Source organism: Stenella coeruleoalba, assembly GCF_951394435.1.
Source record: "Stenella coeruleoalba genome assembly, chromosome: 7".
Taxonomy (NCBI): Eukaryota; Metazoa; Chordata; class Mammalia; order Artiodactyla; family Delphinidae; genus Stenella; species Stenella coeruleoalba.
Window position 1 is genome coordinate 35,910,032 of NC_137153.1, and position 26,830 is coordinate 35,936,861.

Consider the following 26,830-nt stretch of genomic DNA (forward strand, 5'->3'; position numbering starts at 1 on the left):
TTCCAATCAGCAACTCTCTTACCGCCCGCCCCTGCCTGTCGCCCACAGCGCGCCTCCAACCCTGACTAACCGCGCGGAAGGACGGCAGGGGCGGGGCTACTGGAGGGTGTGTCTGGGCGAGTGCAGACGTCGCGCGCTCCCCCGGAGTTTCGAACGCTGTTGGCTCTTCAGGCAGAAAAAAAATACAAGAGCCGCGGCCAATAGCGTGGCAGAAAGGACCCGCGCGCAGGTCCGGCTCCGCCCTGCTCTAGCTAGAAAGAAATCCAGGCACAGCTATTGGCTCGCATGTGCTGTCACTCGCCGCTGCGGCCAGCGGGCAGGGGACTGGCGGTGATTGGTTCCGCCCAGGCGCGAAATGTAACGCGGGAAAAACTGGAGCAGGGACCCCGGCGGCAGGTTGTTATTTTCGGGGGCTCGGCGCTGCGCGTCCTGCTTTCCTGTCATCGCAAGGCAAAGCGCCCGCTGCTTCCCGCCGCTGCAGCCTGCGTTGGGGAGCACAAAGAGTGGAGGGCGGGCTTGACCCAGGGTTGGGGTCCGGCCCTGGCAGCCTGGTGCAGGCCGAGCGGCTCTGCTTCTTCGCTGGCCGCCGCGCAGGAGGGTTCCAGGAAACGTCCGCCTGCCATGAGCCAGCGAGACTGAGAGCCTGCGACTCCGAGCAGCGCGGGCGAGCGGAGCAAAGGGCCAGACCCGGGCTCAGGGAGTGCGGCCCACGGCCGCCGGAGCTGCGGATCGGGGCCGGGCAATGATCCGGGGTGTGGAGGGGCCGATGGCTGACAACCCGCCGCAGCCGCCGCCCGTCATCTTCTGCCAGGACTCCCCGAAGCGGGTGCTGGTGTCGGTCATCAGGACGACCCCGATCAAGCCCACATGCAGCGGCGGAGGGGAGCCGGAGCCGCCGCCACCGCTTATTCCCACCAGCCCCGGCTTCAGTGACTTCATGGTGTACCCGTGGCGCTGGGGTGAGAACGCGCACAACGTGACGCTCAGCCCCGGAGCCGCCGGGGGCGCCGCCTCAGCTGCCTTGCCCGCCGCCGCCGCAGAGCACCCAGGGCTGCGGGGCCGGGGCGCGCCCCCGCCCACCGCTTCGGCCGCCGCCGCCTCAGGAGGTGAGGACGAGGAGGAAGCGAGCAGCCCGGACAGCGGCCACCTCAAGGTAAGCGGCGCGGGCGGGGCTTGGGGCAGTCGCGGCCCGTTAACGGCGCGGCCCGGGAGCCGGCAGCGCCCGCAGACACGGCGGGCGGGGCGGGGCCGAGTTTAAAACGCGAGGTCGCTCTGGCAGGGGCGGTGGCGTTGGCGGGTGACAGGACGCTGACGTCACTGCCGCGCGCCAAAAAACTGCCCCGGGGGCGGGGCTAGGTTTTGGTCACGTGACACCGCCCGGGGGGTGGGGCAGCACAGCAGACCGGAGGCCACAGGCCAGCAGGTGTAGTAGGCGGGAGTGTGGCCTTGTTGTCACGGAGGGGGACGGTCAACCCGCTCTGCCAGTCGTTCGGCCCACCGCTGAGTCTTTTCTGGCGGGAGAGGGCGGGAAGGACCGCAGTCCTTGAACTGTTCCTCTGGGTGCGGGGGGAGGGGTTGCGCAGTTTCTGCCTCACCGCAGATACCCCGCCCCTGCTAAAGATGCCCTGTAGAGATAGCCGAAGAACAAGAAGGGACTTAGGGGAATCTTCCCCACCGGGAGTTGAGCCCTCGCTGTCTTTCACGCATCCAGCGTACTACTTTGCTAGGTTCTGAGAGCTCAGAGTGGAATGGGACGCTGTTGTCACCAACCTCGAATTGCTTGGAGTCTCAGACTGTATTAGAGCTGGAAAGGTTTCAAACCTACAATTTACGGATCAGGCAATTGACGCTTAGAGGGATTGGTGAAGGGAGCTCCCCAAGGTACACAGCTAGGTAGCGGGAACGCTGGTACTGTAGTTGAGTTTTTGTGGCTCCTAGTCCTGAAGCATGTGTTGGAGGTGCCTCCCTGCTGACATATACTTACCTCTATAGACTGTAAGCTCCAGGAGCGCCGGGACAATTTCTCTCTGGTAGACTTATTTGACTTTAATACCTTATACTCTGTAAATGCTGAATAAATGTGCTCAGTTAAGTATTTGTGTAATGAATGGTGCTAATATAAGGTTAATATTCAGATTCTATTTGTTAAGTGGCTATATAAGATAAGCAGTTTGCTAAAGATAAAACAAGTAAATCACCTTGTTGATAAGTACGTCTATATTGGCAAATATTATAAAAATTGAAACAGGTTTTATCATCATTTTACACGCAGTAGCAAAGATGTTGAAACACTGTGTTGAGCCTTAGGAAATTGATACACTTTGTTACTAATGGCATTGTTATTAAAGAACTATACATTTATACAGCTATATGCCTTGACACACTTCAACTCTTGAAGCTGCACTTCAGTAAAAATTTGAAAGAAGAAGCAGTAGAAATATTTATATTAGTGCTGAGTTTGTGGAGTGAACAATCACTGTGTGCTGTCTCTAGGTAGCCCTTAGTAAGATGGCTGGGTATCCTAGATATTTTTCCGTGTTAACATATTTACATGTTTAGTACTCAAAAAAATATATACGTAGTAGGTTATATGGTTGAGCAACATAAAGACATATATGCACAAATTACTTATAGAAGATTTTGCATCTGTTATTTTATTCTTAATTATAACTGAATCTAATTTTGGATTATCCAAGAAGATTAATGTTATAATAGATAAGTGAAATCTATACTTTTTTTGGGGGGGCTAAAACAGTTTTATCTTCATATAAACCTTTTAGAAAACATTCTTAATAATGCATAGGTTTGAATTTTATTTCCACTTTGTCTTTCTCTTTTCAGAAGTAAAACATAACACAAGTTATGAAAAACATTTAAAAGTGAAAAGGCTGTTATATATTTCACTTTTTTTCCTCCTCACCATCTTTCATACCATAACTGTTTCATAAATTAGTTCATAAATTAGTAGACAAATTGATTTTAACGTGTCCTTTTATCAATGAAGCAATCCAAATACAGCTCCAAAAATTCATTCATTTAGTTTTTGCAACTTGAGGGGGAGCCTCAAGCTTCCATATTTTGTGCCGTCTGGAATATACTTTCATTTAAGGAAGTTACCTAGTTTGATTTGTGATCAGTTCATTCTAGACTAAAGGTTGGGAATTCCAGCCTCCTTTACTTTGTTTTGCTTCTCTAAAGTACTCATAGTTCTTTTATCTCCATATACTTATAGGTGAATCATGCTGGCTGAGTCTGCTCACTTTTTGGGAAGACAAGTTTGTAATATAGTTGGTGCCAATAACATGGCACCAACTTCTACCCCCTTCGCTCAGTATGCGGGTTAGAGGCAATAACAGCTTTGGGTTTGAGAACAACTTTTGTGTTCATTTACTGTCTTTTGATGCCACCTTTCCCATGGGAGGTGTTAACATCTGAGTCCTACACACCTGGTGTCAGCTTTTGCTTGCTTTCTTGTTTGTTTCTGCCCAACACTGCCTCCCCGCCTGTGAGGAGAACATCCATCTAATACCAACTTATTTTGGCCCCTCATCACAAGATTGTTTAGCACAATTGGGATATAGTTATATATTAGCACTGTCTCTTCCCAGGTTGTAGAATTCTGGGAAGGAAGGGAGAAGGTCTAATTTTCATCTGCCAAATGATATTCCAAGCCTCCATATTTTGTGCCCTTTACTCAGACTGCATTCATGAGGTTACTTCTCCACTTTGGGACCTGTGTAGTTTGGCTTCTCTGCACATCCTCAGATACCACTTACCCTTCAGGACCCGCCAGCTGCCTATCCTGTTTCCCCTTTCTATCACCAATCACTTTAAACATCTAGAATGCACATAGCCTTACAAACAGCTGATTAGTACACAGTAGTTTTTGATAACCACCATGTTTAAACATAACGTCATGTTAACGTGTTAACGTGAACATAGTAGCCACCATTTGTTATTCATTGCCTTGCAGAGCAAACCACCAGACTCTGTGTTGATTGTTTTGAATTCTTTTAATTAATTTACCTTGTTTACCTGATGAAAAAGGATGAATTAGAGAAGTCCCCAAGATTAAGTTAACATTATATAAGTGGCAGAACTGATTGGAACTTTTTAGAGCCCTTACTCTTAATCTGTACCTGATACTGCTTCTGTGTTTATCATGTGTGTATTGACTTTAGGGGTTTATTTATTTATTTTTAGTATTAAGAAGATGCAAGTAGGGAATTCCCTGGTGGTGGTCCAGTGGTTAGGACTCTGCGCTTCCACTGTAGGGGCATAGGTTTGATCCCTGGTCAGGCAACTAACATTCCGCCAGGCAGCATGGCCAAAAAAAAAAAAAAAGAAGATGCAAGTAGACTTATGAAATAATACACACTATTCATAACTGCCTATATCTCGATTGAGATGCATCATGAGAATACACACAGTACAATAGATAGATGCAAATTAAGACTTAGAAAGTGGTCCAGATAGGTCAAGGTGGGGGATAGAGTTAGGAAGCAGATATGCAAGCCATAGGAAATTCGGATCTAAATCTGAATTCGAAAAGGAAAATAAGATCTATTTACATTTACTCATGAAAGTGAGAAGGTACACACGCCTCCCTCTGAGAACTGTTTTTCTTTTCCTTCCATGTTGTAGCTGTATAATTTATTTGAATTTTACTTTGTATAAAAATGTGTTGAGGACTTTTAGTTTTTTTAGTAATCACATGAATATAAAGTTTGAACATAACTTTTTCTAAAGCTTAGGTAAATGTGTACATTATTCTAAGTGGCTTGAGAAATAACTCCAATTTTATTAAATAACTTTAAAGTTATTGACATTGAAAACAAAACATTTACCATGAAATATTTTAGAAAACACTTTCAAAATCACTATCTTCTGGAGGTACTGAGATTGTTTTAAAAATTAAACCTGCTGAAGTATGCAAACATTTTGGCGATTTACTCATTTTTCTTCTTTCTAGTAGCTTATTTTGCAGCAGTTGCCATATAATAGCAATAGGATGTCTAAGAGTTTCTTTTTTAACTTTACTTTTTTTTTTTTTTTTTGCAAATCATCAAGCAGTCTTGACAAGATTTCTCTCTTAAGCTACAGGTACACTTAGTTGCTGATGAGTTAACTCTATTATTGTCAAAATGTACATAGATACATGGTTTTCTTATTGCTAAGGCTAAAATGAAAAAGGTCCTCTTTAAGTGACACTGCTCATTTTTGTATATATGGTTAAAAGATGCTATTTATTCATTTATTTAGGGTATTAGATGATTACTTGCCTTGTTTAATTTTCTTAGTTGAAAGAATGCACTTAGTGAAGTCTTACCTGTATATGGCTGGGATGTTGTATTATGTTGCATTTTTCAGCTCTTTATTTCTCACTTGGAAAATGCAAGTATGATTTGCATTTTCTTGTTTCTAGATGAAACAAGATCTTACAGTTACTGGGAGGCAGCCAAATAGTTAACTTAAAAAAAAAAACTTCCCCCACTATTAAACATGCTTGATAATTTTTTTTTTAACCAGAAACAGAGAAAATAGTAATGGATAATCTTAAAATTTTGATACTAAATAGTATTTGATACTAAATCAGTTATTTCAAATTGTAATGGAGTCAACAATATGTTTTTATGTATTTAAAAAATATTAGGGGGGGGCTTCCCTGGTGGCGCAGTGGTTGAGGGTCCACCTGCCGATTGGGGGACACGGGTTCATGCCCCGGTCTGGGAGGATCCCACGTGCCGCGGAGCGGCTGGGCCCGTGCGCCGTGGCGGCTGGGCCTGCGTGTCCAGAGCCTGTGCCCCGAGGCGGGAGAGGTCGCAGCAGTGAGAGGCCCGCGTACAGCAAAAAAAAAAAAAAAATTAGGGGACTTCCCTGGTGGCGCAGTGGATGAGAGTCTGCCTGCTAATGCAGGGGACACGGGTTCGAGCCCTGGTCTGGGAGGATCCCACATGCCGCAGAGCAACTAGGCCCGTGAGCCACAGCTACTGAGCCTGCGTTTCTGGAGTCTGTGCTCCGCAACAAGAAAGGCCGCGATAGTGAGAGGCCCGCGCATCGCGATGAAGAGTGGCCCCCGCTTGCCACAACTAGAGAAAGCCCTCGCACAGAAACAAAGACCCAACGCAGCCAAAAATAAATATAAATAAATAACAAAGATTTGTTGAGAATCACTGACCCTATACTTTGCAATACTATACATTAAATGTATTAAAAAAAATTAGGGAAATTATCCTTTCATGGCAGAGGAGTTGTATTACTAAGGTTTTTAATTAACCTTATTTCACGTTCCATTTCTTTCTTAACAGAACAAATCATCTGCTGTTTTTATGGATCATAGATGCTGTGTTTGTTTTTCATTTTTAAAACTATTTAAAACAATTATTCATGATATGATCATAACCAGCAACAATTTATACAATTATTGTGGAGAATTGATGAGATCTTTATCCCATTAACAAATATTTATTAACAATGTGCCTGAGTCAGGTAGCTTAGGCTAAACCATGCTGCCGAATGAACCTCAAAATCTCAATGTCAACCTAAACAAAGCTCGTGTTATGTATCCTGTGAGGGTTAACAGCAGGTGTGCTCTTCATCCTGTTCATTCTGGGACCCAGGAGGAACATCCCCTACCTGGGACATGCGAGTCTCAAGGCAGAGAGGAAAGAGAGATGGTAGAACCTTGTGATGGCTTTTAGAGCTTTTGCTCAGAAGTCACACATGTGATTTCTATTCACATTTCATTGGTCAAAGCATTGGCCTCATTGGGGCCCACAGTGCGGAAGGAACAGTGAATATTTTAACAATATTATAATCTGCCACAGTGCTTTCTCACATTCTTTTCCATTATTATTATTATTATTATTATTATTATTATTATTATTATTATTATTATTATGGCTGCATCGGGTCTTAGTTGTGGCACATGGGATCTTTGTTGAGGTATGTGGGATCTTTTTTCATTAAGGCACGTGGTCTCTTCGTTTAGGTGCTCGGGCTTCTCTCTAGTTGTGGCTTGCAGGTTTTTCTCTCTCTAGTTGTGGCGTGCAGGCTCCAGGTCATGTGGACTCTGTAGTTTGAGGCACGCAGGCTCTCTAGTTGAGGCATGCGAGCTCAATAGTTGTGGCTCCAGCTTAGTTGCCCCCCAGCATGTGGGATCTTAGTTCCCTGACCAGGGATCGAACCTGCGTGCTCTGCATTGGAAGGCAGATTCTTTACCACTGGACCACTGGGGAGTACCCTCACATTTTTTTTCTTTTTATACTTTTGTGGCAGAAAACACATAACGTAAAATTTACCATCTTAACCATTTTAAAGTATTAACTATATGAACATTGTTGTAATAGAACTCCAGAACTTTTTCATCTTACGAAACCAAAACTGTACCCATCTCGAGCTCCCCCTTTCTCCCTCTCTATGGCCCCTGGCAACCACTATTCTGCTTTCTGTTTCTAAGTTTGACCATTTTAGATACCGCATATAAGTGGAATCATGTAGTATTTGTCTTTTTGTGACTGCCTTATTTTACTTAGGATAATGCCCTTAATATTCATCCATGTTGTAGCATATGGCAGAATTGCCTTCTTTTTTAAGGCTGAATAATTTTTCATTGTATATATCCCATTTACTTTATCCATTCATCTGTCAGGGGACATTTAGGTTGCTTCCACCTCTTGGCTGTTGCAGAAATAGGTTTTAATATCTAAGAATTTTTTAGACATGACTTATAAGATAACTCATCCATGTTGAGATTGAGCTTTCCTTTCAAGGTGAAAATTGATTGAAGGGAATTTTGCTGTGGCTTATTATCAAGGTTTCAGGCTGATGTTTTTAAGCTTTGGGAAGGCTTTAGGTTTTTATATTGACAGCAGTAAAAACATCTTCAGTTTGGATGTAGGTGTTTTTTATGTTTTTCTTTTCTTTTTTTTCATTTAACTTATATGTGTAAAAATTTAACTTACCTGGAAAGAAAGTTTTTTTCTTCAAGGAAATGCTTATTTTAGATTAGTTTTACATACATAGAAATGTTAAGACAGTACAGGGAGTTCCCATCAACCACATATCCAGTTTCCCCTATTGCTGACGTCTTGCATTAATATGATATATTTGTTACAATTAACGAACCAAATTGGTACATTATTAACTAAAGTCCATAGTACATTCAGAGCTCGTTAGTGTTTCAAAAAATTGAGCAGAAATTCACATAGCATAAAATTAACCATTTTGAAGTATAATTCACTGATAGTTAGTAATTCACAATATTGTGAAAACACCACCTATATCAAGTTCCAAAACATTTTCATCGCCCCAAAAGAAAGTCCTGTATTCATTAAGTAGTCACTCCCTTTTCCCCTCTATAGGCAGTCTCTGGAAAACACCAATCTGTTTTCTGTCTGTGGTTTTACCTATTTTGGACATTTTATTACATGGAATCATAAAATATGTGGCCTTTTGTGTCTGACTTCTGTTACTTAGTATACTGTTTTTGAGGTTCATCCACCTTGTAGCATGTATCGTTTCTATGGCTGAATAACAGTCCATTGTATATGTATATGTACATATGTATATGACATTGTATCACACCGTCAAACTTTTCCATAGTGGCTAAAACTTTACATTCCTACCAGCAATGTATGAAGTTTCTAGTTTCTGCACATTCTTGACCAAAAAAACACCTTATTTCTACTTTTTTCCTGTTTTTTTTTTTTTTTGAGTATAACTAAGTTGGTGTGAAGTCGTATCTCACTGTGTGTGTGTGTGTGTGTGTGTGTGTGTGTGTGTGTGTGTGTGTGTGTGTGTTTAATCTTTTTCCCTTCAGGCTTTACTGAGATATAATTGACCTCAATTGTAGTTTTGATTTGCATTTCCCTAATGACTAATGATGTTGAGCATCTTTTCATGGGCTTGCTGCCCATACATATAACTACTTTGGAGATATGTCTATTCAAGTCCTTTACCCATATTTTATTTGAGTTTTCGTTGTTGTGTTGTAAAGGTTCTTTATATATTGTGGATACTAAAACCTTATCAGACATATGATTTGCAAGTATTGTATCCCATTCTGTAGGTTGTCTTTTCACTTTCTTGATAATGTCCTGTGACACAAATGTTTTTAATTTTAAGTCCAGTTTATCTATTCTTTTGTTGCTTAGGCGTTTGGTGCCACATCTAAGAATCCATTGTCAAATCCAAGGTCATGAATATTTATCCCTGTCTTCTTTTAAGAGTTTTAAAGTTTCAGCTCTGACATTTTGGTGTATGATGCATTTTGAGTTAATTTTTTATATATTGTGTGAGGTACAACTTCATTCTTTTGCATGTAGAAATCCAGTTTTCTCAGAACTATTGTTCTGAGAACAATATTGTTCTCAGATTGAACGATACTGTTGAAGAGCTATTCTTTCCTCATTGCATGTTCTTGGCACCCTTGTTGAAAATCAGTTGGCCATAGGATAAGGGTTAATGCCTTGATTCTCATTTTGTTTCATTGGCCTATGTCTTTCCTTATGCCAGTACTACACTGTCTTAATTGCCATTGCTTTGCAGTAAATTTTGTAATAGGGAGGTGTGAGTACTACTTTGTTCTTTTAAAATATTGTTTTGTCTACTTGGAGCCTCTTGCAATTCCATGAGTAGAGGATTGCTTTTTCCATTTCTGCAAAAAAGGCCTTTGGGATTTTAATAGGGATTGCACTAAGTCTGTATATCACTTTGGGTAGCAGTGGTATCTTATATTAAGCCTTCCAGTCCTAGAAATGTATCCCATAAGTTTTGATATGTTGTGCTTTTATTTTCATTCATGTCAAAGTATTTTCTAATTTCCTGTGTGATTTCTTCTTTGACCCATTGGCTGTTTAAGAGTGTTGTTTAATTTCCACATATTTGTGAATTTTCCAGTATTTTTTCTGTTATTGATTTATAGTTTCATTCCAAGTATGTCAAAGAAGATGCTTTGGATGCTTTCAGTCTTTTAAAATTTATTGATTCTTGCTTTGGGCCCAACATATGGTCTATCTTGGGAAATGTTCCACGTGCACTTGAAAAAAATGGATATTTTGCTGTTTTTGTGTGGAATGTTCTTCATATTCTGTTAGGTGTAGTTGGTTTATAGTGTTGTTCAAGTCTTCTATATCTTTGTTGACCTGTCTAGTTGTCCTATCCATTAATTGAAAGCGAAAGTCTCCAGCTATTTTTGAACTATGTCTTTTTATTTTCAATTCTGCCAATTTTTGCTTCATACATATTGGGAGCTCTGTTGTTAGGTGTGCATGTGTTTATAATTGTTATCTCTTTTTCCATCCTTTCACTTTTTTTTTTTTTGCCGTACGCGGGCCTCTCACTGTTGTGGCCTCTTCCGTTGCGGAGCACAGGCTCCGGACGCGCAGGCTCAGCGGCCATGGCTCACGGTCCCAGCCGCTCCGCGGCATGTGAGATCCTCCCGGACCGGGGCACGAACCCGTGTCCCCTGCATCAGCAGGCGGACTCTCAACCACTGTGCCACCAGGGAAGCCCCATCCTTTCACTTTTAAACCTATTTATGTTTTTGGCCCTAAAGTGAGTTTCTTGTAGATACCATATAGTTGGTTCATTTAAAAAAAAATCCATTCTGCCAATCTCTGCCTTTTGTTTGCAGAATTTAATCTATTTACATTTAAAGTGATTACTTACAAGGAAGAACTTCTCCCATTTTATTTGTTTTCTATAGTGTTATACCTATTTTGTTTATCAATTCTTCGATTACCGCCTTCTTTTGGGTTTGATTTTTTTTGTAATGAACTATTTTCTTTTCTTTCTTGTTTCCTTTTCTGTTTTTTCTTTTTGAATTAATATCACCTTAGCACCAATAGTATACAAAAGTTCTGCTCCCATATATTTCTGTCCCTCTCCCTTTTTGTTGTTGTTGTCATAATTACATCTTATATTGTGTTCCCATTAACAAAGATTTATTATTTTTTAATACATTTGGCATTTATCTTTTATATAGGAAAGAAAAGAAGAGTTATAAGCCCAAAGTGCAATACTTCTGGCTTATGTAGTTACCTGGTGTTGTTTATTTCTTTGTATGGCTTTGAGTTATTGTCTAGTGTCTTTTCATTTCTGCCTGAAGAACTAACTCCCTTTAGATTTATTGTAGGGCAGGTCTAGCAATGAACTCTCTTAGCTTTTGTTTGTCTGGGAATGCTTAATTTCTTCATTTTTGAGTGATAGTTTTGTTGAATATAAGATTATTGTTTGATTTTTTTTTTCCTTTCAGCACTTTAAACATGTCATCCCACTGATTTGCATAGTTTCTCCTGAGAAATCAGCTGTTAATCCTATTGAGGACTGGTATGTGTGATAAACTGCGTCTTTCTTGCTGCTCTCAAGAGTCTCTGTCTTTTGATAGTTTGATTATATCTCCATGTATATCTCTCTTTGTGTTTATGCCATTATTTCTTCAAATATTCTTTCTGCCCTAGTCTCTCTTGCCTTCTGGATCTCCGATTGTGTGTGTGTGGGTATGCTTGATGCTGTGGTGTCCCCCAGAAATCGTGTGTTGAGATCCTGACCCCCGAAGATGATGGTGTTAGGAGGTGGGGGTCTTTGGGAGGTGCTTAGGTCATGGAGGTGGAGCCCTCATGAATAGAATTAGTGCCTTTATGAAAGAGGCCCTGGAGAGCTCTCTTGCCCCTTTTGCCATGTGAGGACACAGCAAGAAGGCACTGGGTATGATCTAGGAAGTAGTCCCTAACCTGACCATGCCAGCATCTTCATCTTGGACTTTACAACTGCCAGAACTGTGAGAAATAAACTTTGGTTGTTTATAAGTTACCCAGTCTGTAGTATTTAGTTTTAGCAGCCCAAATGGACCCATAAGACACTTGATGTCCTACTGGTATCATAGGCCCTGTTCATTCTTTTCTCTTTCTGTTCCTCAGACTGGATAATTTCAGTTGACCTATCTTTAAATTTGCTGTTTCTTTCCTCCTGACCGTTCAAATCTGCCATTAAGACTCTGTAGTGAATTTTTTTCATTTTGGTTACTGTATTTTTTAGTTTCAGAATTTCTATTTTTAAAAATAATTTGTGGGCTTCCCTGGTGGTGCAGTGGTTGAGAGTCCGCCTGCCGATGCAGGGGACATGGATTCGTGCCCTGGTCTGGGAAGATCCCACATGCCGCTGAGTGGCTGGGCCCGTGAGCCATGGCCGCTGAGTCTGCACGTCCGGAGCCTGTGCTCTGCAATGGGAGAGGCCACAACAGTGAGAGGCCCGCGTACCACAAAAATAATAATAATAATATTTTGTTTCTTTTTTGACATTCTCAGTTTGTTGAAACAGTGTTCTGGTTTTCTTTTGTTCTTTGTCCATGGTTTCCATTACCTCTTTCAGCATATTTAAGACAGTTTAACATCTTTGTCTAGTAAGTCCAATGTCTGCTTCCTCATAGGAGAAATTGACTCCTATGTATGGGAGTTAATATTTTTGTTTCTTTGCATGCTTTGTAATATTTTGTTGAAAACTGGGTGTTTTGAATATTATAAAGTAGTAACTCTGGAAATCAGATTCTCCTCTCTCCTCAGAGTTTTAGTTGTGTGCTGTGGTTTGTAGTTGTTTGGTGACTTTTCTAAACTATTTTTGTAAACTCTATTCTTTATTGTGTTTGTTCTTTAAAGTCTGTTTCTTTAGCTTTAGTCATCTCATATTTTGAGAGAGATCTTGAATGCCCCCCAAAAAAAACCCAAAAAACAAAAACAGAAAAGAAAAGAAAGGGGGGAAAAAACCCCTTCTAACTTTTCAGAATGGTCTGTGCTGTAGCTCTCCTTCTGTACTTAGCCAGACTGTTTACAAGTCTGTCTTAGCCTTCATTTCTTGTTTGTGCTGAGCCTAAGGATCAGCCAGAGGTGAAAACTTATGTTCTTTTCAGGTTTTTTCTGAGTATGCTTCCTGCGCTGGGCAGGCAAGTGTGTGGCTTCCTAAATTCCTGTCTTTGGGATATGTGGGCACTTTCCAGTGCCCTAATTTCCTGAGGAAATTCTCTCCCCAGCTTTTCCTCCTAGGCTTTTGGTGTGTTTGTGTGCCTTCGTTGAAATCTTTTCCCCCAGGGGGCAGCAAGTTGTTATTGACCTTACAAGGTTTTTGAGAGATGCCCTCTGTGTAGCCACTCTTCTGCCCAGAGAGAGTTCTAAGTTAGCAAAACAAAGACAAGCATCTTGTTTCAGACCTTCAGGTAGCCCCCAGGCTGGGCAAAACAGACAAACAAAATTCTTTCAGAGTAAAGTCTTCTCTGTTCTTTCTTGAACCAGGGACTAGATTCCTACACTAAGAATGAAGGCAGTAATCTTCAAAGACCACTGAGTGAAGGGGTGGGGCAAGGGCTGTAAAAATTGCTGCAATGCTTTCCTACTGTTTTACGTTGCTTGTTTCTTGATTCATTGTTCTCTGAGTTGCTGTAAGTTTCTCATCATTTTCTGGAGTTGTGACAAAGCTGACTCTGAACAGTTTTTGCTTGACTTTTTAGTGATCTGTGGAGGGGTGGGCCCTTGGAACTACCTACTCTGCCATTTCACTGATGTCACTCAAGAAAGGTTTCAAAAAATTATTTACAGTTATACCTTTGAGATATTGTGGGTTCAGTCCCAGACTGCTAGTCACACAAGCTTTTGTTTCCCAATGAATAAAAAGTTATGTTTACACTATACTGTAGTCTCTTAAGTGTGCAATAGCATTATGTCTAAAAATTACCTCAATTAAAAAACACTTTTAGGGCTTCCCTGGTGGCGCAGTGGTTGAGAGTCCGCCTGCCGATGCAGGGGACAAGGGTTTGTGCCCCTGTCCAGGAAGATCCCACATGCCGCGGAGCGGCTGGGCCCGTGAGCCATGGCCGCTGAGCCTGTGCGTCCGGAGCCTGTGCTTCGCAACGGGAGAGGCCACAACAGTGAGAGGCCCGCGTACCGCAAAAAAAAAAAAAAAAAAAAAAAACTTTTAAAAAATATTTCTAAAAAATGCTAATCACCATCTGACAACACAGGGTTGCCACAAACCTTCAATTTGTAAAAAACGCAGTATCTGCAAAATGCAATAAAGTGAAGCGTAATAGAGACTCTGGGAGGGCTCATGCCAAGGAGTACTTCCCAAAACTTCTGCTGCCAGTGTCCTTGTCCCCACGGTGAGCTACAGCCACCCACCGCCTCTGCAGGAGACCCTCCAACGCTAGCAGAAAGAAGTAAGAACTTGATTATCTGGGCAACAGTCAGCTCTACCCAACACCAGTCCCTCCCATCAGGGAACTTGCACAAGCCTCTTAGTTAGCCTCATCCACCAGAGGGCAGACAGCAGAAGCAAGAAGAACTACAATCCTGCAGCCTGTGAAACAAAAACCACATTCACAGAAAGATAGACAAGATGAAAAGGCAGAGGGCTATGTACCAGAGGAAGGAACAAGATGAAACCCCAGCAAAACAACTAAATGAAGGGGAGATAGGCAACCTTCCAGGAAAAGAATTCAGAATAATGATAGTGAAGATGATATGGGACCTCGGAAAAAGAATGGAGGCAAAGATTGAGAAGATGCAAGAAATGTTTAACAAAGACCGAGAAGAATTAAAGAACAAACAAACAGAGATGAACAATACAATAACTGAAATGAAAACTACACTAGAAAGAATCAATAGCAGAATAACTGAGGCAGAAGAAAGGATAAGTGACCTGGAAGACAGAATGGTGGAATCCACTGCTGCAGAACAGAATAAACAAAAAAGAATGAAAAGAAATGAAGAAAGCCTAAGAGACCTCTGGGACAACATTAAACGCAACAACATTCGCATTATAGGGGCCCAGAAGGAGAAGAGAGAGATAAAGGACCCAAGAAAATATTTGAAGAGATTATAGTCGAAAACTTCCCTAACATGGGAAAGGAAATAGCCACCCAAGTCCAGGAAGCACAGAGAGTCGAATACAGGATAAACTCAAGGGGAAACATGCTGAGACACATAGTAATCAAAGTGTCAAAAATTATTGAAAGCAGCAAGGGGAAAATGACAAATAACATACAAGGGAACTCCCATAAGGTTAACAGCTGATTTCTCAGCAGAAACTCTACAAGCCAGAGGGAGTGGCATGCTATACTTAAAGTGATGAAAGAGAAGAACCTACAACCAAGATTCCTCTACCTGGCAAGGATCTCCTTCAGATTCGATGGAGAAATCAAAAGCATTACAGACAAGCAAAATCTAAGAGAGTTCAGCACCACCAAACCAGCTCTACAACAAATGCTAAAGGAACTTCTCTAAGTGGGAAGCACAAGAGAAGAAAAGGACCTACAAAAACAAACCCAAAACAATTAAGAAAATGGTCATAGGAGCATACATATCGATAATTACCTTAAACGTGAATGGATTAAATGCTCCAACCAAAAGACACAGGCTTGCTGAATGGTTACAAAAACAAGACCCATATATATGCTGTCTACAAGAGACCCACTTCAGACCTAGGGACACATACAGACTGAAAGTGAGGGGATGGAAAAAGATATTCCATGTGAAGGGAAATCAAAAGAAAGCTGGAGTAGCAATACTCATATCAGATAAAATAGACTTTAAAATAAAGAATGTTACAAGAGACAAGGAAGGACACTACTTAATGATCAAGGGATCAATCCAAGAAGAAGATATAACAATTATAAATATGTATGCACCCAACATAGGAGCACCTCAATACATAAGGCAACTGCTAACAGCTCTAAAAGAGGAAGTCGACAGTAACACAATAATAGTGGGGGACTTTAACACCTCACTTACACCAATGGACAGATCATCCAGACAGAAAATTAATAAGAAAACACGAGCTTTAAATGACACAATAGACCCAACAGATTTAATTGATATTTATAGGAAATTCCATCCAAAACCAGCAGATTACACTTTCTTCTCAAGTGCACATGGAACATTCTACAGGATAGATCACATCTTGGGTCACAAATCAAGCCACAGTAAATTTAAGAAAAATGAAATCACATCAAGCATCTTTTCTGACGACAGTGCTATGAGATTAGAAATCAATTACAGGGAAAAAAATGTAAAAAACACAAACACATGGAGGCTAAACAATATGTTACTAAAAACCAAGAGTTCACTGAAGAAATCAAAGAGGAAATCAAAAAATACCTAGAGACAAATGACAATGAAAACATGATGATCCAAAACCTATGGGATGCAGCAAAAGCAGTTCTAAGAGGAAAGTTTATAGCTATAGAAGCCTACCTCAAGAAACAAGAAAAATCTCAAATAAACAATCTAACCTTGCACCTAAAGGAACTAGAGGAAGAAGAACATACAAAACCCAATGTTAGCAGAAGGAAAGAAATCATAAAGATCAGAGCAGAAATAAATGAAATAGAAACGAAGAAAACAATAGCAAAGATCAGTAAAACTAAAAGCTGGTACTTTGAGAAGATAAACAAAATTGATAAACCATTAGCCAGACTCATCAAGAAAAAGAGTGAGAGGACTCAAGTCAGTGAAAAAGGAGAAGTTACAACAGACACTGCAGAAATACAAAGCATCCTAAGAGACTACTACAAACCACTCTATGCCAATAAAATGGACACCCTGGAAGAAATGGACAAATTCTTAGAAAGGTATAACCTTCCAAGACTGAACCTGGAAGAAATAGAAAATATGAACATACCAATCACAAGAAATGAAATTGAAATGTGATGAAAAATCTTCCAACAAACAAAAGTCCAGGACCAGATGGCTTCACAGGTGAATTGTATCAAACATTTAGAGAAGAGCTAATACCCATCCTTCTCAAACTCTTCCAAAATATAGCAGAGGAAGGAACACTCCCATACTCATTCTATGAGGCCACCATCACCCTGATACCAAAACCAGACAAAGATACTACAAAAAAAGAAAATTGCAGACAAATATCACTGATGAACATAGATGCAAAAGTCCTCAACAAAATACTAGCAAACAGAATCCAACAATACATTAAAAGGATCATACACCATGATCAAGTGGGATTTATCCCAGGGATGCAAGGATTCTTCAATATAAGTAAATCAATCAATGTGATACACCATATTAACAAATTGAAGAAGAAAAATCATATGATCATCTCAATAGATGCAGAAAAAGCTTTTGACAAAATTCGACCCCCATTTATGATAAAAACTCTCCACAAAGTGGGCATAGAGTGAACCTACCTCAACATAATAAAGGCCATATATGACAAACCCACAGCAAACATCATTCTAAGTGGTGAAAAACTGAAAGCATTTCCTCTGAGATCAGGAAGAAGACAAGGATGTCCACTCTCACCACTATTATTCAACATAGTTTTAGAAGTCCTAGCCGTGGCAATCAGAGAAGAAAAAGAAATAAAAGGAATACAAACTGGAAAAGAGGTAAAACTGTCACTGTTTGCAGATGACATGAAACTATACATAGAGAATCCTAAAGATGCTACCAGAAAACTACTAGAGCTAATCAATGAATTTGGTAAAGTTGCAGGATACAAAATTAATGCACAGAAATCTCTTGCATTCCTATACACTAATGAGGAAAAATCTGAAAGAGAAATTAAGGAAACACTCCCATTTACTATTGCAATAAAAAGCATAAAGTACCTAGGAATAAACCTACCTAGGGAGACAGAAGATCTCTATGCAGAAAACTGTAAGACACTGATGAAAGAAATTTGGATTAATGGAGAGATAGATCATGTTCTTGGATTGGAAGAATCAATATTGTGAAAATGACTATACTACCCAAAGGAAGGTACAGATTCAATGCAATCCCTATCAAATTACCAATGGCATTTTTTATGGAAGTAGAACAAAAAAATCTTAAAATTTGTATGGAGACAGAAAAGACCCTGAATAGCCAAAGCAGTCTTGAGGGAAAAAAATGGAGCTGGAGGAATCAGACTCCCTGACTTCAGACTATACTACAAAGCTACAGTAATCAAGACAATATGGTACTGGCACAAAAAGAGAAACAGATCAATGGAACAAGATAGAAAGCCCAGAGATAAACCCACACGTCTATGGTCAACTAATCTATGACAAAGGAAGCAAGGATATACAATGGAGAAGACAGTCTCTTCAATAAGTGGTGCTGGGAAAACTGGACAGCTATATTTAAAAAGATGAAATTAGAACACTGCCTAACACCATACACAAAAATAAACTCAAAATGGATTTGAGACCGAAATGTAAGACCGGACACTATAAAACTCTTAGGGGAAAACATAGGAAGAACACTCTTTTTTTTTTTTTTTTTTTTTTTTGCGGTGCGCGGGCCTTTCACTGCTGTGGCCTCTCCTGCCGCAGAGCACAGGCTCCAGACACGCAGACCCAGCAGCCACGACCCACGGGCCCAGCTGCTCCGCAGCACGCGGGACCCTCCCGGACCGGGACACGAACCCGTGTCCCCTGCATCGGCAGGCGGACTCTCAACCACTGCACCACCAGGGAAACCCCAAGAAGAACACTCTTTGACTTAAACCACAGCAAGATCTTTTTTGATCCACCTCCTAGAGTAATGGAAATAAATAAATAAACAAATAGGACCTAATGAAACTTCAAAGCTTTTGCACAGCAAAGGAAACCATAAAAAAGACGAAAAGACAACCCTCAGAATGGGAGAAAATATTTGTAAACGAATCAATGGACAAAGGATTACTCTCCAAAATATATAAACAGCTCATGCAACTCAATATTAACAAACAACCCAATCCAAAAATGGGCAGAAGACCTAAATAAACCTTTCTCCACAGAAGACATACAGATGACCATGAAGCACATGAAAAGCTGCGCAACATCACTAATTATTAGAGAAATGCAAATCAAAACTACAATGAGGTATCACCTCACACCAGTTAGAATGGGCATCATCAGAAAATCTACAAACAACAAATGCTGGCGAGGGTGTGGAGAAAAGGGAACCCTCTTGCATTGTTGGTGGGAATGTAAATTGATACAGCCACTATGGAGAACAGTATGGAGGTTCCTTAAAAAACTAAAAATAGAATTACCATATGATCCAGCAATCCCACTACTGGGCATATACCCAGATAAAAACATAATTCAAAAAGACACATGCACGCCAATGTTCATTGCAGCACTGTTTACAATAGCCAGGTCATAGAAGCAACCTTAATGCCCATTGAGAGACGAATGGATAAAGAAGTTGTGGTACATATATACAATGGAATATTACTCAGCCATAAAAAGGAACGAAATTGGGTCATTTGTAGAGATGTGGATGGATCTAGAGACTGTCATACAGAGTGAAGTAAGTCAGAAAGAGAAAAACAAATATCGTATATTAATGCATATATGTGGAACCTAGAAAAATGGTACAGATGAACCGGTTTACAGTGCAGAAGTTGAGACACAGATGTAGAGAACAAATGTATGGACACCAATGGGGGAAAGCGGTGGTGGGGGGTGGTGGTTGTGGTGTGATGAATTGGGTGATTGGGATTAACATGTATACACTGATGTGTATAAAACTGATGACTAATAAGGACCTGCTGTATAAAAAAATAAAATTGAAAAATTGAAAAAAAATGAAGCGTAGTAAAGTAAGGCATGCCTGTATTATGATATTTTGTTTTAATGAGTGGAGTCCAAGAAATTATATTAATGTTTATGCACATTGTTAACAGGATGGAATCCGACGTGGTAGACCCAGAGCAGATACTGTACGGGATTTAATAAATGAAGGAGAGCATTCGTCCAGCAGAATACGTTGTAACATCTGTAATAGGGTGTTTCCACGGGAGAAGTCACTCCAGGCTCACAAAAGGACTCATACAGGTAAGTTGAGCAAATTTTAGAGAATGCCAAAAGTGATACTTAACTGAAAGCTGATTTGATGTTTGGGCCTATAAATTAATTTTTAGTTACCTTCCATTTCCTTATTGTAAAGTTTTAAAAACAGGCACTGTATAGTCAGCTTCTCTTTTGGTGGGGAGGGATAGTTTTCTGAACATTGATACCATGTGATTTCTAAAGTTATCATGGTAATTAATGTAGTTGTCACAGGAATGTTATTACTAAATTTGGTTCTATCCTTCTATGTACCCGAATTTTACCTGATATGCCCTTAAGTTGTCTGTATAATTGTTAAAACTGATTTGTAGGCCAAATCCTAAATCAGTTATAGTCAAGTTTTTAATAGAATTTCTAGAATCCTCAGGGTATTTGACCTAACTATTAAATCTAAGGTGAAGTATAATTTTTCAGAATTAAGCATATTATAGGTAGCTATCCCAAGACTATCATGTATCTTTATTTGTGTAGAGAAGTTATACTTGCATTTAAAATACCATAAAAATACCATATAAAGAGCAAAAAGATAATATAAAGAGGGCCTTGTTCTTTCCATAGAGAAAGTTGGTCCCACCCAGAAGGAGCCATATGGTTCTAATAATGATATCAAATAATTTACAGATGAGGAAACTGAGGCACAAAAACACCCAATTACCACTGACTTACAACTTCTCATACCCTTAAGTCTAGAACTACACTGGCCAGTATAGTAGCACATGTGGCTGTTGAGCACGTGAAATGTGGCTAGTCTAAATTGAGATGAACAGGATGTTTAAAATACACTTAGTATGAAAAAAAGAGAGTAAATGATATCTTTAAAAATTTTTGATAATGATTACAAATTGAAATGATAGAATTTTAGATATATGGGGTTAAATGAAGTATATTATCAATTAATTTCACCTGTTTCTTTTTACGTTGTTAATGTGGCTACCATAAGTGGTTCTCATTCTATTTCTGTTGGTCAGTATGGGTCTAGAACTTGGGCTTTTAACCCTTAGTCCCCTGTTTGTTCCACTATGTTTATGGTCATCACCTGTTTCTTTTTTCTTTCCGTTTTTGAAAAGATATATTTTAGTGGTATGCTAGAATACAGTTTTCTTAGCTAAATCCCTGGAAAAGGGTAAAATTTTAATTTTGAATCATTATAAACTAAGGTGGCCAAGATGTTTTGACTTTAGGTATCATTCAGGAAAACTATTATTGAATGAATATCTGATTTTGAGAATTTTTGTATTTTTTCAATCTACTTAGTCTGAAATAACCCCAAATAACTGGTACACAGCTGTAGAGTACATTTTGCCAGTGTGAAATCAGTTGCTGAGATTCAAGACCATGCGGCATCATAAAAAGGTGCCTGAGTCCCAGTCCCGACCTACCACTAACCCATTGTGTGTCACCCAGTACTTCCAGGCTTACTACACTGTATGCCAGGGAACAGAGCTGAAGATCTCCATGCTATAGTTAAGCTCTAATAGTATATGCTTTGTAAAAAGCTTTTGTCTTACTTTATCCTATGTTTATTAACTTGTGTCCAACTGTCACATTCGTCTAGTACATTTCTAAATAATGAGAAATTTAGGGAAGACTCATTACTGTTCTTTGAGTCATATAGGAAGAACCAGTATATAATTGTTGACCAAAGAATGTTTATTCAAGAAATAATAAGTTTAATTATGATTGAAAAACAACCTTTTTGAGCGCTTTCTTTAGCCTAGCACTGTGTTGTATATAGGAAATGAAATGGAGTACAAGGTGTTACGTATCTTTGTATAAGGAGAGTACCATGATACATAAACAACATAGGACACTAAGTTAGTGAAGGGATATGTAGCTTAATATTTGGAGGTGGGTGTTGGGGGGTAGGGAGGAGTTTTACTGAGACTACAGGATTGGGAAGATTTGAATGGGCAGAAAAGATAGGGATTTCAAAGAGTAGAAGATGGGGAACTGCCTCGTGGCTGGAATGAATCTCCAAGAGGGAAGTAAAGATAAACCCTGCTCGCTAACCTAGTAGCTATAGTGCAGGTATTAGAGGACCATTTAAAAGTCAGCAGATAATCTTCAGTTGTTCAAGGAGTATAGTAGGGTTTGGGGTAATTTTAGAGGGTAGTTGCCTGGCAGCTGTTCTGGAAGTGCTGTGCAGGTCAGAGACTAGAGGCCTGCCAGGGTTCATTCTAGGTGGGAGGGGCTACCAGTCTGACCAGGGGAGGTGGCAGTGGGAAGGCAGGAGTGGCAGACATGTTCAAGAATCAGCAAGAGCTAGCGATTTGGATTGTGGGGCGAAAATATGGAATAAGTTGAAGATGATAACTTTAAGGATTTGAACCTGGGTACCTAAAAGCTCAGCGCCTAAAGAAAATATTGTGCTTCCAAGTGGATCTTCATATCATCCAAGTGTGCCCTTAGCACTTCCACTTGCAGCTCTGCAGAGGCTGTGACATGTTTTATTGTTGTTTGCAGTCGTAACTTATATAAAGGTTGATTCTCTCTCCGTGCCCCTTCCCCTTCTCACCTTATTGTCTCAGAAATAATATATAACATCTGTCTACTTAGGTGAGAGACCCTATCTGTGTGACTATCCAGACTGTGGAAAAGCCTTTGTTCAAAGTGGGCAGCTCAAAACCCATCAGCGTCTTCACACCGGAGAAAAACCTTTTGTTTGTTCAGAAAATGGTATGGTGTTAGGAGTTAAGTTTATGGAACAGCTAGTTGGGAGTTAAAATATCTTTTGCTTGAATTTTTGGGAAGCGAGATTTTTGATAAAGATTTAATCAAACCTCATAAGTTTTCTTCCTTGTTAATTGTGACCCATGCTCGATTTCCAGGAAATGACTGATTTTTAAATAAAGTGTTCTTTTTAGGTGAAAATCTTAAAGGGCAATTAAAAATGCTATATCTAGTTGTATGCTGTAGAAAAATCTATACAAGTAAATACAGCCTTTAGAGTAGGCTTTTACTTTGGTTTTAAACTTTTTAACTGTTAAACTGAAAGAAGCACATTATTGTCGAAATTTTCAGTCCAGGGGGAGCAGGGGTGGGGTGGATTTTACCAGCTCAACACTGCTGCTGTTGGTAATTTCATAGTTTCTTAAGCTGTTTTTCTTATGTACATTTTTACACAGTTATATTTGAAATTCAGTACAGTTTTCTTCTGTTGCTCCATGGTTTTCTTTTTTTCTTTTTTTTTAATAGATCTTTATTGGAGTATAATTGCTTCACAATACTATGTTAGTTTCTGTTGTACACCAAAGTGAATCAGCCATATGTAAACATATGGCCCCATATCCCCTCCCTCTTGAGCCACCCTCCCACCCTCCCTATCCCACCCCTCTAGGTCATCACAAAGCACCGAGCTGATATCCCTGTGCTATGCTGCTGCTTCCCACTAGCTAACTATTTTGCATTCGGTAGTGTACATATGTCGATGCTACTCTCACTTCGTCCCAGCTTTCCCCTCCCATCCCGTGTCCTCAAGTCCATTCTCTATGTCTACATCTTTATTCCTGCCCTGCAACTAGGTTCATCAGTACCATTTTTTTTTCGATTCCATATATATGCGTTAGCATATGAACAATGATTGCCTCAATGTTAGTTACTGAATATCTAATTTGTTTTTAAAATTTGCTTGTTATCAACAAACATGAGGGGCATGTTTTCCTACTTAAACTTTTGTTTACCTTTGGGATGTTTTTTTATGATAGAGTCCAAGAATGAAATTCCTGGGTCAGAGATTTTGAACATTTTTATGACTTGTGCTAATCACTTTCCAGTGGGGTTGAATGCATTTACATTGCGATGACCAAGGTGAAAGAACCGTCTTCACATTCCTCTCAGTGGCATTGATAATAGCAGCTGAGGGTTATTTTTTTTTCTCCTCAAGTTATAGAATGATAAATTTCATCATCTTAATTTACTTTTCTCGGATACCAGAGAAACTGAACATTTTCCATGTCTGCTGGATGTCCAGATTCTGATAACTGTTTCCTTCTGTGTTTTGAAGGCTGCCTAAGCAGATTCACCCATGCAAACCGCCACTGTCCGAAGCACCCTTATGCCAGGCTGAAGCGAGAGGAGCCCACAGATGCTCTCAGTAAGCCCCAGGCTGTGGACAACCAGGCTGCCGCCGAGTGGTTGGCAAAGTAAGGCTCTCTCTGGAGTCTACTGCAGAACACTGCCCAGTGTGTGGGTTGAAGTTGGGGACTTTGACAGTTCTTTCAGTTTAAATAAGTTGCTTTTCTACATATTTTATAAAATAACTTGAAATGGCACTTTTGTTTCCTGAAACCACAGAATTGTTAGGAGTTTTATTTGGATCTGTGTGATAGAAAACTACTATATGATATTAATTAGTCTGAGTGCTCAGACCACAATTTATTTTAAAAGCAAGAGTTTACCCCATTTGAAAAGAATGTTTTTTATGTATTGTATTTCATTGGTCATTAATGCAGTCCCTCTTCATTTCTTTATATTGGTTTTAGCTACGTGTTGATTATTAGAGGGATAGAGACTAGATGTTATTCTAAAGTAAAATTCCAAAAAGCACCCAGTTTAATTTTTTTTAATGGCAACAAGGGGACCAGTATAAAAACATTTCTCTAAGGATATTTTGAGTTAAGGAGTCATCTATCACATACACACCGGCAGCAGCTGACTGTGCCGCTCCCTAGCTTCACTGGCTTCCTCTGTACTGAGGATAAAGTCTAGAATCCCTAATTGTGTTGCTGTGGCTCTGCCTCCCTCTAGCAACACAGCTGTCTCCAGTCACCCGGGCTCCTTGTCTCTCAACAGCACTATTGCTGTTGTTTCCAGGCCTTTGTGCTCACTTCCCTCTTCATTTAGCCACTCTGCTCATTTTTCATTTCTTACTCAGGTTAAACACCACTTCAGGAAGTTCTTCCCTAAGCTGCCCACTAACCCCCCAAACAAACAAGGTTAAATCCACTTAATAGATGCTTTTATAACACATTGTATTTTCCCTCTCAAAACCTCCTTCACACATTTACTTGTTCAGTGGCTATCTTCCCTGCTGGATCGTAAGCTCCACAAGGGCAGGGAATATGTTTGTCCCGAGTACTGCGTCACTTCCTTCCTCCCTCTTCCTCCTGCCTGGCCCCCACTGCCCCATTATATCTAATTTTGCCCAAGCCAGAAACTTATTAGTCATCCTTGTGTTTATCTTCTTTTTCTCCCATCTACTCAGTGACCAACCTATGGATTCTACTTCCTTAACAATTATCAGATTCAGCCACTTCAGTCTTCTCAATCCATTCTCCATGCCGCTGCCAGAGGAGTCTTTCTAAAATGCTAATATGATGCTCAATATTAAGTCTAAGCCCTTTATTATAGCATTCAAAGCCCTTCGTTACCCAGTCCTTGCTGACCTTGCTAAGGTATTTTGCTATTTTGCTATTTTCCTTTTTTAGTTGTCCTTCAAGTGATACTGAACTGTTTGCATTTCTCTTTTTATACTTCTGCATATTTCCAAAACTTTTCTAGTTTGAGTAGTCTGGATTTCCTGAAATCTGGTCATTGTATTTTTTTTGTATGTAATTTTAAAAACAGCTTTATTGAGGTATAATTGGCACACAATAAATTGTACATATTTAAAGTGTATAATCTGATGCGTTTTGACATATGTAGACACCTGTGAAACCATCACCAAAATCAAGATAGTGAACTTACCCAACACTTTCACAGGCTTCCTCATGTCTCTTTGTAATCCACTGTCCCTGCATCTCCCTGCCCTCCTCCACCCCAAAGGACACTGACTGGTCTGCTTTCTGTCACTATAGTTAGTTCACATTTTCTAGAGTTTTATACAGATGGAGTCATATAGTATGTACTTGTTCGTCTGGCTTCTTTCAGTCAGCATAATTATTTTGAGAGTCATCATGTTGTTGAGTGTATCATTTCATTCCTTTTCATTGCTGTGCAGTAATCTGTTATATGGATGCACCTCCACTTATTCACCTCTTGATGGGCCTTTATGTTGTTTTTGGCTCTTACAAATAAAGCTGCTATGGACATGAATATACAAGTCTTTGAATGGACATTTTTGTAGGTAATGGTACTGTCATTTAAATATGCCTTTCTTTGGTTATCAAAAAAGATGGAACATTTGTATTTTTTCTTGTGAATTATCAGTTGGCTACGTAATAGAAAATGATGGTGCTCTTAAATTCTTGAGTAAGCTCTAGGTGTTACACATATTAATCCATTTGTCCTATTTTGTGGGTTTAAACTTTCTCATAGTTAACTCTGTCAGAAGCCATCATCCCTCTGTGGATAGAATAAATGGGTTTCTAATGATTATTCTACTGTTTCTATATTTTATTCTAGTCCATTTCACATATGATCTTTAAGGCAGCTATAGTTTAATGACAAAAACACGTGACTAGAGAGTTGAGTATAAGACCCAGAACTGCCACTTGTTGATTTTGTTATTCTGAGCAAGTCCTTCAACTTCTTGAACTTGAATTTTTTCCTCTGTTATGGAAAAACATGTAATGTATTCAAAATCACTTTATAACTTTATAAACTGAAACACAAAATAATACTGTAGGAAAGACCCCCCTTTTTATTTTCTTTAAAGAAAAGTGAACATTTGAGAATGTTATATATACTGTATAAGTAATACGGATGCATTTCATATAGGTACTGGGAAACACGAGAGCAGCGTACTCCCACCTTGAAAGGAAAGCTGGTTCAGAAGGCAGACCAGGAGCAGCAGGACCCTCTGGAGTACCTTCAGTCTGATGAGGAGGACGATGAGAAGAGCGGTGCCCAGCGGCGTCTGCAGGAGCAGCGGGAGCGCCTGCACGGAGCCCTCGCTCTCATCGAGCTCGCAAACTTGACGGGAGCGCCGCTCCGCCAGTAGCCAGAACACTGACTCTTTCCACTGTACAAAAGTACTGCCCAGCATACTTAAAAAGTAGACCCTTGGGCATAAGCTAAGCACCTTATTTGCTTATCATAGGCTGCTATTCTGTAGAAATTTATGAA

General features: G+C 40.1%; 1 protein-coding gene across 1 annotated transcript; it reads left to right on the forward strand.

Moving 5' to 3' along the window:
- The first annotated feature begins 490 nt into the window (after nucleotides 1-490).
- Nucleotides 491-26,803, forward strand: ZNF367 (zinc finger protein 367). The gene is made up of 5 exons (XM_079927325.1): nucleotides 491-1,153; nucleotides 19,660-19,810; nucleotides 22,382-22,501; nucleotides 23,829-23,967; nucleotides 26,483-26,803. Exons 1-5 carry the CDS (start codon nucleotides 743-745, stop codon nucleotides 26,703-26,705), a joined length of 1,044 nt encoding a protein of 347 aa, XP_079783451.1. The 5' UTR covers nucleotides 491-742; the 3' UTR covers nucleotides 26,706-26,803.
- The last annotated feature ends 27 nt before the right edge of the window (nucleotides 26,804-26,830 follow it).